At 35.8% G+C, this 17,614-nt stretch overlaps 1 protein-coding gene across 3 annotated transcripts; it reads left to right on the top strand.

Moving 5' to 3' along the window:
- The first annotated feature begins 12,466 nt into the window (after window positions 1-12,466).
- On the top strand, window positions 12,467-16,021 carry LOC112743656 (DEAD-box ATP-dependent RNA helicase 41). 3 transcript variants are annotated; one of them, XM_025792946.3, is made up of 2 exons: window positions 12,467-13,242; window positions 13,773-16,021. In XM_025792946.3, the coding sequence occupies exons 1-2, from the start codon at window positions 13,167-13,169 to the stop codon at window positions 15,314-15,316; spliced, it is 1,620 nt and encodes a 539-aa protein (XP_025648731.1). In that variant the 5' UTR covers window positions 12,467-13,166; the 3' UTR covers window positions 15,317-16,021. The 3 variants fall into 3 exon arrangements, with proteins under 3 accessions (XP_025648731.1, XP_025648734.1, XP_025648732.1); XM_025792949.3 differs by having other exon boundaries at window positions 12,470-13,242; window positions 13,897-16,021; XM_025792947.3 differs by having other exon boundaries at window positions 12,470-13,242; window positions 13,779-16,021.
- Window positions 16,022-17,614: the final 1,593 nt, after the last annotated feature.

Raw genomic sequence — 17,614 nt, 5'->3', positions numbered from 1 at the left:
TTACCACGCGAATGCGTGCCCCACGCGAACGTGTGCCCCACGCGTCCGCGTCATCTTCCAATATTGGCCACCCAGGCGATCGCGTCCACCACGCGAACGCGTCACCCTGGAATTTGGCAACAATGAGTTTCGAATAGAGAGTTGTGCGAGCGCGAGGCTGCCCTCGCGCCAGTAGCACCGAACGATTCACGCGTCCGTGTGACCGACGCGACCGCGTCGATTCATATAAGCGCCATCCACGTGAACGCGTACCCCATGCGTCCGCATCGCTTGTGCCGCACAGCTTATCCTAATCTGCCAAAATATCTTATCTTTCTCTTCCCCAAATCCTACTTTTTCTTTTCCCTTCTTATTTCTTTCTTCCCCTTTCTTCCTTCTTCCTTCTTTCTCACTTTCTACTTTCTCTCTCTCTTACCACCATTATCAAGGTTTTTCTTTACTTCTTCCCTCCTTACTTTTCTACTCTTCTTTTTATTTTTATGTTTTCTTCTTCTTTTCTTTTTCTTTTCACTTTCATTATCCATGTTTTTTTTTTCTTTCTTTTTCTTTTAATTGGTGTTGGAAATTTATTAGGGACATTATTATTCATTATGATTTGCTTGTGGATTGTTAACAAATTGTTTGGCAATTATATATTAATTTTTAAGGGTTGCTTGCATGTTCAATTCAATGCTTTCAATAGCTTATTCACCATGCATGCTATGTGTTTGTGAAAACGCCCATATGCCATTGTGCACTATTTTGAGATTTCTTTTAATCTACTATTCTAATTGCTTACTTTTCACAAAAACCCTTCTTTTATTTTATTATTTAAATATAATTGTTATTACAAACAGGTTATTAGTTTGAAAGGCTCGGTAATGTAACTTGGACATTGAATGCTTGATCTATGCTACTCATGCCTTTGCCGGCATGCCAATAAACACCTTGCATTTATTTGACATCTTATGCACTTGTTATTTTTTCATGGATGATTTTTCACATGTAGTCATGACCATGTGTTAGCATCATTCATCTTTCATGTGCATTGTTTACCACCTTTCCCACCTTCTTCCTCGCTCTAACCCTTGATATTTTAACATACTTTCTCTTTTTTTTCTTTTAGGATGGCCACCAAGAAAGGCAAAGAAAAAGCTACTCCCAAACCACCAGCAAGAAGAGAAACAAAAAGAGCATTAGTGACAGAGCCATCTTCAACTGCAGTTAAGCCCTCAACAAAAAGAATTAAGAGGATTATAAAGGTTGATGAAAAAAAGAAAGCCTTCCCAGCAAAAGACACTGCGCGATTTACCAACCGCTACTGTGAGCAGATGTTCCCCATCCTGGCAGAAAGGAGTTACAATAACGAATACCTTCTTATCCTCCCGACCCGTATTGCTGAATTTGTTGAGCCGCAAATTGAACGAAGACAATGGGGTTTCCTACAGAGACAACCATGGCAGGTTAATCTTTTCTGGGTAGTCGAGTTCTACTCTAATTTCTACCTGCCAACCTTGTAGTCTGTCTATATCCGTCAGAACCAAGTCCCCATTACAGAAGAGGCCATTCAACGAGCTTTAGATCTTCCCCCTACTCCAGAAGGACCGGACGCATTTCAAGAGGCTGCACTCAAGCGCCAGACGTACCAATTTGACTGGGACACTATTCTCAGAGTTATCGCACTACTTGGCAGCAGATGGATCTACGGATACCATCGATCCCGTCCTAAGGGAATATCGGCTTCCGCACTTACCTTGGAGGCTCGCGTATGGGCACAGATTATGTCCCATTACGTCTTTCCGAGCACCCACGAGTCCTCCTTCATTGCAGACATGGCCGTTCTACTATGGTGCATCCTCACAGACCAGCCTCTAAACCTACCGAGACACATCCGGAATGCAATGGGACACGTACAAATTGCGGGTAACTTACCCTTTCCCGCCTTGATTTTAGATCTCGTCTCAGCAGCCGGAGTCTCCTACAGCGTTGGAGATACCAAAGCCATGCTCCCACGGGATGATCAGTACGTCCCTAACGGGAAATATATCAGACCTCCAGCAGCCACTACATGCCAGCCTACTGAACCGGCTGAAGACATTTCACCTTCAATACCACAAGCACCTACAACAAACCAACTGCTCCATCAGATACTTGAGAGGTTGGATCGGCAGGAACACAAAGCAAAGCTAAGAGAGCACCGTAACAAGCGCCGATTCATATACCTCAAGGAGCTACGTATGGGAAAATACAAAGACCCAGACACCCCGGACTCCACTTCATTTACCAGCACAGGGAGCCATGACGGTCCCGACTGTGGAGATACTGCTACCAGCCCACCTTTGTTCCTGACAGATGGCACCGAGGACGGTGCAAAGCCTTAAGTGTGGGGAGGTCGGTCAGTACCTGACTTCCGGAGGTAATTTCTCTTCCTTAACACCAATAAAATAGGATATTTAGTTAGTTTTTCTTTTGTAGAATAGGATAGATTGCATAGTAATAGGTTAGTTATATGCATGTTCTACTTGATTGAAAAGATAATAAGTTTCTTCTAAGACCCTATTTTTAGAACATAATTTCACTAATTTTAATCAAAACTTTTATGTTAAATTTGCTTGAAGTTATATTTGGAACATAGTTTAAAAGGCTAAGAACACACAACCTGTGAGACTTTGAGCCTAAATACATGGTTACATTATTTAACCATAATTATTTTATTCTTGTGTGTTTACTTCTCTATGATTGTAATCTATATTTTGTTTCATCCTATATGTCCAATGTTTAATATATTTATATGATTGCATATGATTGAGGCCATTATTTGTTTATCTCACTTATCCAAATTAAGCCTACCCCTTAAGTTACCTTTGTTAGCCACTTTGAGCCTTTAAATCCCATTTGTTCTGTATTTTACCACATCACTAGCCTTAAGCGGAAAAAACAATTATAGATCCCAATTGAATCTTTGGTTAGCTTAAGATAGAATTGTGTGTTAATTAAGTATGGAAAAAGTGTGGGAACAAAAGATAATAAGGGAATGTGTCATGATAATATAATGAGAATTTGGGTACCTACTCATGTGAAACTATAAAAGAAAATTAAAAATCTATGTGCATTGATAAGCTATGTTTATTTTTATTCTTAAAATAATAATAATAATAATAATAATAATAATAATAATAATAATAATAATAATAATAATAATAATAATAATAATAATAAATCCAAAAATATTCAATAAATAAATAAGGGGACAAAATTACCCCAATGCTAAGTTAAAATTCAAGGATGAATGCATATATGATAAAATTAAAATAAAAGTTGATACATGAGTATGAAATGTGAAAGGAAAATTTTGGGTAGCTAGGTGTGAAATTTAAGTTATATAGAATATATATGTGTGTTAGGTGAAAGCTTGGGTTAATTAAAGATTCAATTTATAAGCTTACTTAGCCATATATATACCCTTACCCTTACCTTGGTCCCATTACAACCTTGAAAAGATCTCATGATGTTTGCATTAGTATATTAAATGTTGTTGATTGGTTAGGTGAAGAACAAAAAAATTAGAAAGTATGATTAGAGAAGGATAGAGTGATTACCCTATACACTAGAGAGACTAGAGTGTACATACATCATCAGTGAGGGTTCAATGCCTAATTTCTATGTTCCCTGCTTTCATGAGCTACCTTCTTGCATTTTTATTTGTTCTTACTGTATAAGAATTGAATTAGTGAAATTTGATTTGTGATTGTCTTGAAGAGCTTATTTACTTTTGACCAAGTGGACAAGAATCATATAGTTGCATTCACATATATAGGTTGCATTGCATTGCATGAGTTTTACATGTTCCTACTCATTTATTTTATCTCCTTCAACTAAGCATGAGGACATGCTAATGTCTAAATGTGGGGAGGTTGATAAACCATTATTTTATGGTTTATATTATGTTTAATTGTGTGATTTTATCAAATCTTTACCCACTTATTCATTAAATTAGCATGTATTTACCATTCCTTCCCAAAATTACTCCATGGTTGAAAACTTGCTTCCTAGAGACTTTTAATTATGTATTTTAATTCTCCTTTATTCCATTCGATGCCGTGATCCGTGTGTTAAGTGTTTCAGGCTTTATAGGGCATGAATGACTTGGGGATTGGAAAGGAAGCTTGCAAAAATAGAAGGGACACAAGAAATTAAGGAGATGACCAGTGAGAAGTGACGCGGGCGCATGGCTCACGCGATCGCGCGAAATAGAGGAAATTGAAGTGACGCGATCGCGTGCCTGACGCGAACGCATGGATTGGAAACTGCACAAGTGACGCGAATGCGTGGACGACGCGCACGCGTAGCAAGGCAAACCGCTGGATGACGCGAACGCATGGATGACGCGATCGCGTGACGTGCGCAATCTGCAGAATTAGCTGGGGGCGATTTTGAGCCCTGTTTTGACCCAGTTTTTTGCCCAAAAAGCAGATTAGAGCCAGGAAACATGTAGAAACCAGGGGGACATTCATTCCGCATAATTTTTAGTTTTTGAGATCTGATTTTACTCCTCCGCTAGGTTTTCTCTCTACACATTCATAGTTCTTAGGATTTTGTTTTTTATTGCTTTTTTGGATTGGGATATTGAGAAGAGTTATTACCTCCGCCAAGACTTCATCATTCTAGTTTGTTTCCCTACTTATCACTTACTCTTTCATATCCTTAATTTGTTCAGAATTACTATTGGATTATTTTTATAATTTATTAATATAAGAACTATTTTTATTTTTAATTGGTCTCTTTGATTATTATTATTTATCATGTCTCTCTTTATTTCCTTTTCTTATTTTGTGAAGTTTACAATCATAATGAGCGAGTAGTTCCATAACTTGATTGGGAGTTGATTGAAAGGAGGACCTTGAGTTGGAATGCTCAAGAGTAAAATTATAATTGGGTTTATCGTTGGGTTGTCCTCTAGTCACTGACACTAGTCCTTCCCAAGGGAGAGGATTAGAACTTGTGAATAGAAACTGACTTCCAACTTGCTTAACTTTCCTTTATCTGGTAAGGGATAACTGAGCAGAACAACCTTCAATTATCAATTGATCATGGGAGAACTCCAACAAGGATAGGACTTCTGACTAATCTACTCCTGGTCAAGGTTTTTATTTAAATTACATAAATTCTCTGATTTAATTTCCTGTTTATCAACTCAAACCATTTTAGAAAACATCTGATTAATAAAATAGCACATCTTTCTGCAACTCGTTGGGAGACGACCTGGGATTCATACTCCCAGTATTTTAATTCTAATTTTGTGACAACCCTTCTAAATTGATAAGCGGATTTTTGTTGGTTAAGGACTGTACTTGCAACGTTCCTTTTATATCAATTTCTTAATCCGCCAATTTCCGCCACGTCAGTCACCTACTCTCCCGAATTCTCAATTTATCAACTCCATCCTACCCCATCCTTATGTCATCTCCAACCTCTACCACCACAACTTTATTAGTACCATCACATTCTTTAATTTCAACAATAATAACAATATTAAATTTTTTTAATAATAAAAAGGAATTTGGAAAAAGAAAGACATCAAGATCCAAAGAAATGGAAGAATGGAACAACAGATTCGGAGACAGAGATAGAAAAAGAGGGGTATAAAGTTAAGGTCGTGGAGTTGGAGATGGTGTGAGGATGCTGGTTGTGGTGATGGAGGTGAGGAATGAAAATGGAGGAGTAATAGGGAGAATAATTTTATTTTAACAAATTTAACAATTTAATTTTTTACTGTATCATCCAAAACGGTCACATCAGATAATAATGTGTCATTTGGCTTTTATCATTATCGAAAAAAATTACTCAGATGACGAGATGTTAGAAATAATAATGAAATTTTATATTAGTGTGTATAAATGACTCATTAAAAAATTAAAATGTATATTTATCTACCATATAAAAATTTGTATATACTTTTATCCATTTTTCTTTAAAAGAAAATAGATCTAGAATTCAAAGATTACCAAAAAAAAATAAAAAGAAACACCAAATGTTAGTCTCTTCGAAACCGTTGAAACACGTAAAATACTTTTCGCCTAAATCACTTCATTATTAAGTTGTAAGACCTAAGTCCTAATTCACTTGTTCAATATCAATCGCTTTACTGATTGAAAAGCCATCTCCATATCGCACAACTAACCAAGAACCACCACCACTACCATCATGCCATTAGAACTTACAAGCAGTAACCGTTTCAGAAGTAGAAAAAAATGAAGTTGAAAATCGCAACGCTACTCTTTTATCTATTCACTATTCTCTTGTTTTCTTTTAAAATTTTGATCTTGATTCCATTGCGATTTACTTGTAAAATGCAAATATTCACTGCAATTTACTCATAAAATAAATAGGACATAGATACGAATAATGTTGTTTAGGTGATAGAGATAATTAGTTAAATTTTTATAAGAGAGTAGTGGAGCCAAATAAATAGTGAATTTATATTTATTTATATATATATTTATGTCAAGCTGATGGAATTTAAAAAGAAGACACCGCTTTAACATGGTTTGTTAAATGTTGAAATTATACATCACGAGGAGTCTTTTTTCACTGAATCAACCATGTGTTTTGCATAAAGAAGACTTTTTCTTAATAATCTCATAGAAATGTACCACTTTTTCCATAATTTAATAATTTATTCGTGTAATTATTCTTTTTCTGAATTTTGATAAAATTATAATTTATCTCATAGACAAATTTTAGAGTGCAAGATGGATTGAAAATTTTCCCTAAGTTACTTTGTTGTTTGTGATTAAGGTATTCATATAATGTTAAGTTGTTTGTATAATAAAAACAGGAAATAAAAAAAAATAATCCTTAAGTTAGAAAATACTACAATGTCGTTTCTATTCTCAGAAATTTTAATATAATTTATGCATGGAGTATTTCTTTTTTAATAATAAATGCATGCACTGAAGTTTAATTTACAAAAGTGTTACATGTATATAAAAAATTAATTACAAAATTAATTATTATGTATTTATATATATATATATATATATATATATATATATATATTAATTTACATATTTTTTAACCAAATAATTAGTTATCAAAATAATCAAATCTTTAATATACAAATAATCAAACTTATTTACAGTATTATAATTAAAAAAATTATAACATGTTAACTACTGTTAGGTATTAGACAAATGACACAGCAAAATATAGAAATGAAAAATTAGAAATTTGTATAAAATATGAAAACAATTGAATAACTTTCTTTGAGAATTATAACTTCTCTCTATCACAAGGAGACTACAATAACACTCTCTCTTGACAAAAGGAGAACACACTTCTCTCTATCATATATAGGAGAAAACTACTCAAAGAAATATTATGTTATTCTATCTGGATGACTTGATTGAAATGAATTAAAGAAAAACTCAATTTATAGGTGAGTCTCTTCAATATGAACCATCCGTCAATTAGAAGTATATAATTCTTCTCTTTTTTCAACCATTAAAATCCTAAGGTTATAAACTAAGATTGTTTATTACCTTTCATTTTATTTAGTTATTATTTATTTATTTATTTTCTAAAATTAGCTTTACTAATCTTTACAATCTCCCACTTAAAGCTAATTTTGATAAATTTTCAAAATTCATGTTGCTCATGTATTCCATAGGCCGTATGAGGATCTACACCATTCAAACTTTTTTGTGTTGATTGGTTTTGTCATGGCATCTGCTAGGTTATTTTTAGTGTGAATCTTCTGCATATCAACACTTCCTTCTTCTACTACTTCCCAAACAAAGTGATATTGTACTCCAATGTATTTTGTTCTTGAATGAAAGGCAGGATTCCTTGCAATATGCAAGGCACTCTGACTGTCACAATACACAGAAATCTTCTGTTATTTGTGCCCGAGTTCTTCTATCAACCTTTGGATCCAAATAGCTTCCTTGCATGCTTGTGTAGCTGCCATATATTCAGCTTCTATAGTAGATAAAGCTACAACAGTCTGTAATTTAGATAGCCAGCTTACAGCTCCTCCTACAAGTGTAAACACATAGCCTGTAGTAGATTTTCGTTTATCAAGATCACCTGCAAAGTCTGAGTCGACATATCCATTGACAATGAATTCCGATCCTCCAAAACATAATGCAACATTCGAGGTTCCTTTGATGTATCTCAAGATCCTCTTAACAACATTCCAATGCTCTTTATCTGGATCTGCCATAAATCGACTTACCACTGCAACTGCTTGAGCAATATCTGGCCTTTGTACAGATCATGGCATACATAAGGCTTTCCACTGCTGATGCATACGACACTCGAGACATTTCTATCCTCTCTACTTCACTACTAGGGCACATACTTGAGGATAATTTAAAATTCATAGGAAGTGGGGTTGAAATTGTCTTACGTTCTTGCATGTTGAACCGTTGCAAGATCTTCTTCAAATAATTCTTTTGCGATAGCCAAATCTTCCTATCTTTTTTGTCTCGGTGAATTTGCATCCCTAAAATCTTGTTTTCTGGTCCCAAGTCTTTCATATCAAACTCCCTAGCCAACTGTGCCTTCAATTATTGGATTTAATCTTTGTTGGGACCTACCACCAACATGTCATCCACATACAACAGCAGAATGATGAAATCATTATCACCAGATCTCTTGTAATAGCTACAATGATTTGAACTAAGTCTGTTGTATCCAAGACAAATAATGAAAGAATCAAATCTCTTGTACCAATACCTTGGCGCCTGCTTTAGACCGTACAGAGATTTAGTTAACCTGCAAACTAAGTTTTCTTTTCCTTGTTCTTCAAAACCTTCTGGTTGGAGCATATATATCTCTTCTTCAAGTTCTCCATGAAGAAAAGCAGTCTTTACATCTAATTACTCTAGATGTAAATCAAATGCAGCACACATAGCTAAAACTACTCTAATAGTAGTTAGTCTCACCACTGGAGAAAATATTTCATTGAAGTCAATACCTTTTTTCTGAGCATATTCCTTGACAACCAATCTTGCACGATATCATTCCACCTGATCATTACTATCTCGTTTGATCTTGTAAACCCATTTGTTACCAATGGCTTTCCGACCTGCTGGAAGTTCAACAAGTTTCCAGGTATGATTCCTATGTAATGCCTCAATTTCTTCTTGCATTGCTGTCATCCACATAGAAGCATATAGATTGCGCATAGCCTCCATAAAATTTATTGGCTCTCCATCTTCTGTCAAAAGACAATATGCATCATGGTTTGTCAAAACATAATTTGAGTGCCAGGATGGTGTTCTTCTTTGTCGAGTGGATCGACGAACTTTTATGTCATTAGCCTCTGCTTCTTGTTCTTTGTGCTGTGGTTCTGCTTCAGAAAGATAACCTTCTCTGCATTTTTCATCTATTTGAACAGTGGTTATCTCTTTAACAGTGCTGTCATTTTCTTGTTCTTTTTCAATTCATCTTCTCCAAATATCACATCTCTACTGACAACTACCTTGCGGGCAGTGGGATCCCACATGCGATACCCCTTAACTCCGTCAGCATAACCCAAGAATATATATTTTCTAGACTTTGGGTCCAACTTTGTTCTTTTCTGGGAATTGTACATCACGTACACAAGACAACCAAATATATGTAAAGAAGAATAATTAGGTGGCTTACCTTGCCACATCTCCATTGGTGTCTTCAACCCAATTGCAGTTGATGGTGATCGATTTATCACATAACAGGCAGTTTTAACAGCTTCTGCCCAAAAAAGACTTGGCTAAACCTGCAGTTTGCAACATAGCTCGTGCTCTTTCTAGGAGAGTCCTATTCATTCGCTCTGCTACACCATTTTGCTGAGGTGTATATGCAACTGTGAATTGCCGTTGAATACCTGCTTACTTGCAAAATGTTAGAAAATTACTATGGACATATTCTCCTCTATTATCTGTCCTTAAACACTTGATCTTCTTTCCAGATTCAAGTTCTAACTTTGCTTTGAACTCTTTGAACATCGCAAACACGTCTGACTTCTTCTTGATCGGGTACACCCATAGCCTCCTAGAGTAATCATCAATAAATGATACAAGATATTTTGCTCCTCCTAGGGACATCTCCGGTGATTCCCACACATCAGAATGAATCAACTCCAATATGTGTTTGCTCTGAGCAGTTGATCTACCAAACTTCAATCTATGTTGCTTGCTTGTAATGCAGTGCTTACAAAACGGTAAGTTTACCGATTTGAGCCCCGGAATGAGATTATGTTCTACAAGAATCTTCAAGTCTCGTTCTGACATGTGGCCTAGTTTGTAATGCCATATCATCGTCATTTCTTCTTGGCTTGTTGAAGCAACTGATGCCTCTGCCTCTTACAAAGTATCTCCCACAAGCATGTATAGATTTGTTGCAATCTTTTCTGCTTTTATTACCACAAGAGCTCCTTTAACAACTTTCAAGATCCCACCTTCAATATGGGTCTTGCAACCAAGTTCATCCAATTGCCCAATCGACAACAAATTCTTCTTCAAGCCTTTCACGTGTCTTACCCCTTGAAGTGAACGAATAGAACCATCAAACATTTTTATTTTGACAGTACCCATTCCAACAATTTCTAAGGCATGATCGTTTTCTAAAAATACCGATCCTTCCAAGACAGGTTCATATGTACAAAACCAATCACGATGAGGAGTCATGTGCCATGTTGCTCCTGAATCAACAATCCAAACATCAGTGAGTTGTTTGCTGCCTTTAGAACCAATTGTTGCTTCGCCATATAGAATTTCTCCATCATCAGAGGTACTCGCAACACATCCTTGAGAACTTGATCCTTCTGGAACCTTCTCTATACTTTTCTTATTCCAACAATCTTTCTTGAAGTGCCCTTTCTTACCACAATTGTAGCATTTGACCTGCTTTTTACTTTGTGACTTTGGTCTACTTTGACTCCCACTGGAACCACGCTCCATTGATCTTCCTCTTGTCATCAACAGCACCTCTGCTTGCTTTGAGCTCTCTAATCTATCTTCCTTATTCTTGCGCTTAGATTCTTCTTCAAGAACCGCAGCAGCCATGTCATCAAAAGAAAGATAATCAGTCAAAATATTATTAGTTAAGTTAATGATAAGCTGATCATATGAATCTGGTAGACTTTGAAGTAAGAGTTCTACACGTTCATTTTCCGCTATGGTATATTCCAATGATGAGAGTTAGGAAAATAGCGTATTTAGATTGTTGATATGATCCGTTGCCGATGTGGACTCACTCATTCGAAGAGTATAAAGTCTTCTCTTCAAGAATATCTTGTTGTGAAGTGACTTGACTTCATATAATTTGGTGAGAGCATCCCAAATTTTTTTTGCTGTCTTTTTCTCTGCTACACTTGATAAAACTGAATCAGCTAGTGCCAAGTGTAAGTTTGCAACAGTATTGTTGTCCATCTCCTTCCATTTTTCATCTGTAATTCCAGTGGGTCTACTTTCAATTGCTGTCACGCAATCGTCTTTTCTCATAATGGCTTTTATCTTCAATTTTCATATGGAAAAATTACTCCCACTAAATTTTGGAATTTCATACTTTGCTGCTATTTTTTTAGACGGTAACTCACAGCGAAAAAAAATATTAATCAGCAACCTTTGGCTCTGATACCACTGTTAAGTACCAGACAAATGACACAGCAAAATATAGAGATAAAAATTTAGAAATTTGTATAAAATATGGAAACAATTGAATAACTTTCTTTGAGAATTACAACTTCTCTCTATCATAAGGAGACTACAATAACACTCTCTCTTGACAAAAGGAGAACACACTTCTCTCTATCATATATAGGAGAAAACTACTCAAATAAATATTATGTTATTCTATCTGGATGACTTGATTGAAATGAATTAAAGAAAAACTCAACTTATAGGCGAGTCTCTTCAATATGAACCATCCGTCAATTAGAGGTATATAATTCTTCTCTTTTTCAACCATTAAAATCCTTAGGTTATAAACTAAAATTGTTTATTACCTTTCATTTTATTTAGTTATTATTTATTTATTTATTTTCTAAAATTAGCTTTACTAATTTTTACAACTACGTATTTTTATATATAGTGACTAACTTTAATACACATATAAAATAATTATTTAAAAAATATTAGTTGGACAATCTAATTTTTAATAAATTATAATTACTAAATTAGTCTCAACATCTATTTTGTTAAGAAAATCAATTTCACGCCAAAATTTGTTAAAAATTTGGAGAATCTGCCGCATTGTTATTTAAAAATATGAAAGCTCAAAAATTTTTTGAAGATATTAGCTGAATAGTTTTTTGGTGGTGAGGTGAATAGATAATTGCGTTAGTCGAACATTTTTCTTATGGTGGACTTTTGGCTCAATAAGAAAGATAACAGAGAAGCCGAAATTAAAGAAAGCCCAGTTTGTTGTGGGCTTCATGCTGAGCCCATGAAGCCCAAAATCGCAGTTAGTCTTAGAGAAAACTCTAGCGCAGTTTTGCTTCGCAGGCCCTCTGTGACTTTGTTAGCTTCGTTGTAGACAATAGGACCCTGAAAACAGGATTTCAGAAGTGAGTCGGGTATCGCCGAGCAGCAAGGATCCCATGGAAGGTGCAGGAGCCATGTAGACGATCGATCAAGCAGCTTAGGTGGCGGTTGAGCGCAGAAGGGGACGGTGGAGCTGCAGGCGTCGACGGCGATACACACGAGCAAGGAGCAACGAATCAGGCGCATCTGGGAGAGGGAGATTCTTCTCGCCGGGTCAGGTTTCGGAGATCCGGTTATCTTTCGAGCACTGTGTCCATTGATTCAGGGGATTCGAGTTCGAAGATGCTGCCGTCCACCTCGCCAGAGCTCTTCCGGTCATTTAGTCGCGTTTGCTGAGGGAAAGCCGCTGCAATGGAGGGCGTCGATTCTTGTCTCACGCGCAAGATGGAGGGGGAAATGTAGGTTTGAAATTCGGGTCGGGTTGGGAACTTGGAGCTTCTGTTTTGGCTTTGGGCCAGTTTTGCCCCGGGTCCCTGCCCAAAAAAAAAAAAAGAAAAGAAAACAGTAACGCTGTAAACTAGCTTCCATAGTTACTCTCTTTCTCCAAATCGGTTCCATGTTTCCCAATTTCAGTTGCCTCTGCGAAATTGAAGAAACCTTACCCTTAATTTAATTCCTTATGTTCCTTCCGTATTTTCGAAACCATACTCAACTAACATGGGTTATTCTGAAACCAATCAGCATGACGAAGAAGCATCCAAGATTCCAGCGTTGCCAACTGATGCACCTAATGGTATCGATTCTTTCTCCTGAATTTCGCTCCACATCCTTTTTTATTTTTATATTTTTTTAATCTAATTTGATGTTGTACCTAAATTGAACTTATTGGAATGAGTTTTTTCGTAACCTTTTTTTACAAAATTCAATGTTTTATTATGGAAACTTCGCATTATCTGTAAACTGTGCCTTATGCACATTCTAGGCTCGGAAATTGTTGCGTTATTGCATGGTATGAGTTTAGGGTTTATGCATTATTGCCAATAAAAGTGATTTCTCTTTGAGATATTCGGTGAGCAATATAATCCCCTGAAGACTGGCAAGATTGATGGATTGAGTTGTAACTGTTTTTAGTCAGATACTAAAATGCACATGACCTATGTTCCACGGAAAATTTTCCTATTGTTAGTTTTGTTAGAGTATATGTTATATTCTAAGATGGATTTTGTTATTTTTCTTTTTGTTATGTTGTCGAACTCTTGGGCATTGATGTTGTCTGATACATATGAGCATTTGAGCTCATCTTTTTTCTATTTGTGTTATGAGATTCAGATGATGTGAAATTGAGGTCTAGGGACCAAAGAGAGGCTCTCCTGGGTGAGCCAAAGTGTATCATATGTAGCCGTTATGGTGAGTATATCTGTGATGAAACTGACGATGATGTTTGCAGTTTGGAATGCAAACAATTACTACTAGGCAGAATCGCCAAATCCTTGCCTCCTGTTGGAGGAGTTCTTCAGCCGCCTAAAAAACTACCTGCAGCTGACGAGTGCTTTTATGTTAGAGAGAATGATTGTGAATCAGGAACTTTATCTTTAGCTAGAGATCAGGTTGAATTGCTTAGAAAGAAGCTTGAAATTCATGTGAAGGGTGATGTAGTGGCGCCGGTTTTGTCATTTGCTTCATGCAATCTCCCTGACAAGCTCCTCCACAATGTAGAAGCAGCGGGGTATGAAATGCCTACCCCTGTTCAGATGCAAGCAATCCCTGCCGCTTTGACGGGAAAAAGCACGCTTGTTCTGGCTGAGACAGGATCTGGAAAGTCTGCTTCGTTTCTTATTCCAATAATTTCTCGATGTGCAAGTCATCGCCTTGTATTTACTTCAGATAAGAAGCCTTTAGCAATGGTGTTGACACCTACCAGAGAGCTTTCTATACAGGTTGAAGAGCATGCAAAGTTGCTCGGAAAGGGGTTACCATTTAAAACTGCCCTTGTGGTTGGTGGTGAGGCCATGGCTAGACAACTCTATCGCTTTCAGCAAGGAGTTGAACTGATTGTGGGAACACCAGGAAGGCTTGTCGATCTTTTAACAAAGCATGAGATTGACTTAGATAATGTGATGACTTTTGTTTTGGATGAAGTTGATTGCATGCTTCAAAGGGGTTTCAGAGATCAGGTCATACAGATATACAGGGCTCTGTCACAACCTCAGGTCTTGATGTATTCTGCAACAATGTCTCATGATTTAGAGAAGATGGCAAATTCTCTTGCGAATGGTGTGTCGGTTATCTCTGTTGGGAAGGTGAATAGCCCAAATAAGGCTGTGAAGCAGGTCGCTATTTGGGTTGAGTCAAAGCAAAAGAAGCAGAAGCTGTTTGACATATTACTGAGTAGGCAACATTTTAAGCCACCTGCCGTAGTGTATGTGGACTCCAGACTTGGAGCAGATCTTCTGGCAAATGCAATAAAAGTTGCCACAGGAATTACAGCTAACTCAATTCATGGAGAGAAGTCCATGAAGGAAAGGAGAGATATAATGCAGTCACTTTTGGTTGGTGAGGTTCCGGTGGTTGTGGCTACTGGAGTTTTGGGTAGGGGAGTTGACCTATTGGGTGTGAGGCAGGTAATTGTGTTTGACATGCCAAATTCTATTAAGGAGTACATACATCAGATTGGAAGGGCATCTAGGATGGGAGGGGAAGGTGAAGCCATAGTTTTTGTGAATGAGGAGAGCAAGAATGTCTTTGCAGATTTAGTTGATGTATTAAAATCTGGTGGAGCAGCTGTTCCCCGGGAGCTTGCCAATTCACGGTATACCACTGGATTTTTTCCTGGTGGCAAGGGTTCAAAGAAGCGAAAGCATGGATAACAAAGTTTCTATTTCCCCGCTTAATTCCAGCTGTAGTTTTGATCTTGCAACGTTAGGGAATGGCACAAGAGAATACACACATTCATTAGTCATTACACTTTTGCAATTTGCATGAAGGCTCTCGTCCAGAGATTATGTTATGTGACCAATGTATTCCTTATTTCCTTAAGTTTAGTACCCTTCCAAGATTTTTAGAAACTGCAAGTGCTGTTTCTGCCTGTAATAGATAACATAGAGGCTGAGATTGGTGAAAGGATGACATGCAAGAGTCACATTGTCTCCTCTTTGTTCATCCAAACACGACGTGAATAACAAGGCTTTAAGATTGTTATGGTGGAGATTTGATACTGTTGGGAACCTGGTCAATTGTAAATTAGGGTCTTAGTTGTGAATATGTAATTTTTTATTGTAAGCTGGGATGGGTTTTGTAACAAACATCAAGGAACAGGAGAGTGAATTTTCTATAGTGGTTAGGGTAGAGCTATATGAACAATGGGAGGGGCATATCTGATATTTGCAAGGGAAATAGAATTAGGAGTGTGTGGTGGTGTGTTCCTCTTAAAGAACTTCAGGGGGAAAGGATTGGACTGCCACAGAGTATATTGTTTTATTTCTTGTAATTTCATGCTTTTAAGTTCTGTTAGGATATCTAAATGTCAACTCTAGTGTATTCTCTGTGTGTTAATTCCATACCAATTCTTTTTATGCCTGTAGTCCATTACTATGATAATTTTGCTGACATTTTACCAATAATGTGCCATGTTTTATTACTGTTAATCTGGATTAACCAGCTCCATGTCAGTAAAATTATGAGCTTAATGTTTTGCAGCTTTGGCTATATTAATATATTATTATGTATTATCCAAATCCAAATTAGTTAGAAACTACAATGAAGCAACTAGGTTGGGAGGATTGCTCTGTACTGGGCCTCTGCATTATCCAAATCCAAATTTGTTAGCCAGTGAGTTGGATACTAGATGGAAAAAAGGAAAAGATAAAGAATCATTTCTTATTAGTTATGAATCCAATCTATGTATCTATTTGAGAATAAAATTTATCTTCAATTATGGTGACTCTTTTTCATCCAGCCGAATAACATATTACTGTGCTGAAGGAGACCAACAAAACTTTTCTGCCATATCATTCTTATTTTTCCATCATTGCAGAGAACATAAAGCAAGACTTGACTAATAATATTCTTCTAGATACTGACTTTAATCTTCTAAAGCTTTTTCTATTCCTCCATTTAAACGTATAGTTGTCTTAGTAGTTCCATTTTTGTCTCTATTTGAAGGACAACAAATACGAATAATGAGAATTTCACTAACATTACTTTTGTTCTTTATTATGATAATCATCTTTGTTTACAAGTCAAGTTACCGCAATACAAGTAACTAGCATAATGATACTCCTTACATAATTATCATTGTTAATGAATATAACTTAATGTCCCTTTCAACTAACTAGTCAAGGGTACAATTTTTCTTGCCACCATTTGTAAACATAAATGTATGGGGACTACAAATGTTCCTGTACCAATACTATACTTTTATCCAATCTACTTTTTTTTTTTTTTCTGGGTACAAACGAATCTACTTTTATTTGATGTGCATATCCTTTGGACTTTCACATCGGGTGATAAAGCTATGTGATTTGATGAAATATTAAGTTATAAATTAGAGAAAAATATCTTAAATGACCCTTCCAGTTACTCTAAGAAATAATGAGGCTCCTAGCCAATTTTTTTTTTTTCAGTTTTGATCTTTAATTGTGTAAGACTATTAGACTAATTAATCATTTCGTCAACAATTTCTCTCTAAGCTTAATGGAATATGGTTATATGGAATGTTTAAACTGTTAATCTGTCCATTAAATATCAGTTGGATTGACAATCTTTTTTGCTGGGACTTTATTGTCTTTCAAGATCATTATCAAGGATTGTTTAGGATTTTTTTTTTGTTACTTTTTTCGTTATATATATACACTAAATTTTACTGTTTAAAAACCGTGAAATATTAGTTTTTTTTAAATTACTTATAGAAATTGAATAGAGAATATATTATTTTAATCTTTTTCCTATTACTTAAAAATATTATTTAAGATATTATATTATTATAATTATGTTAAATCTTAGGTGTATTCAATTTAAATTAAACATCATAATTTACAAAAATTTATTTATTATTAACTATTTGTTTAAATTATTAGAAGAAGTGCATATTCTATTTTATAATAAATAATAAAAAAATTAACATAATATTTTATCTAAAATAGATATAACAAATGAGAATATTTATA

Source organism: Arachis hypogaea, chromosome 14 (genome assembly GCF_003086295.3).
Source record: "Arachis hypogaea cultivar Tifrunner chromosome 14, arahy.Tifrunner.gnm2.J5K5, whole genome shotgun sequence".
NCBI lineage: Eukaryota > Viridiplantae > Streptophyta > Magnoliopsida > Fabales > Fabaceae > Arachis > Arachis hypogaea.
The sequence above is the reverse complement of the archived record's forward strand: the minus strand, read 5'-3'. Positions and strand labels throughout refer to the sequence as shown.

What these genes read in the sequence shown, in the direction of transcription:
- LOC112743656 (XM_025792946.3), top strand. Translation starts at nt 13,167, where the DNA reads ATGGGTTATTCTGAAACCAATCAGCATGACGAAGAAGCATCCAAGATT. An exon ending in GCCAACTGATGCACCTAATG is followed by an intron (nt 13,243 to 13,772) that starts GTATCGATTCTT and finishes TTGTGTTATGAG; the next exon opens with ATTCAGATGATGTGAAATTG.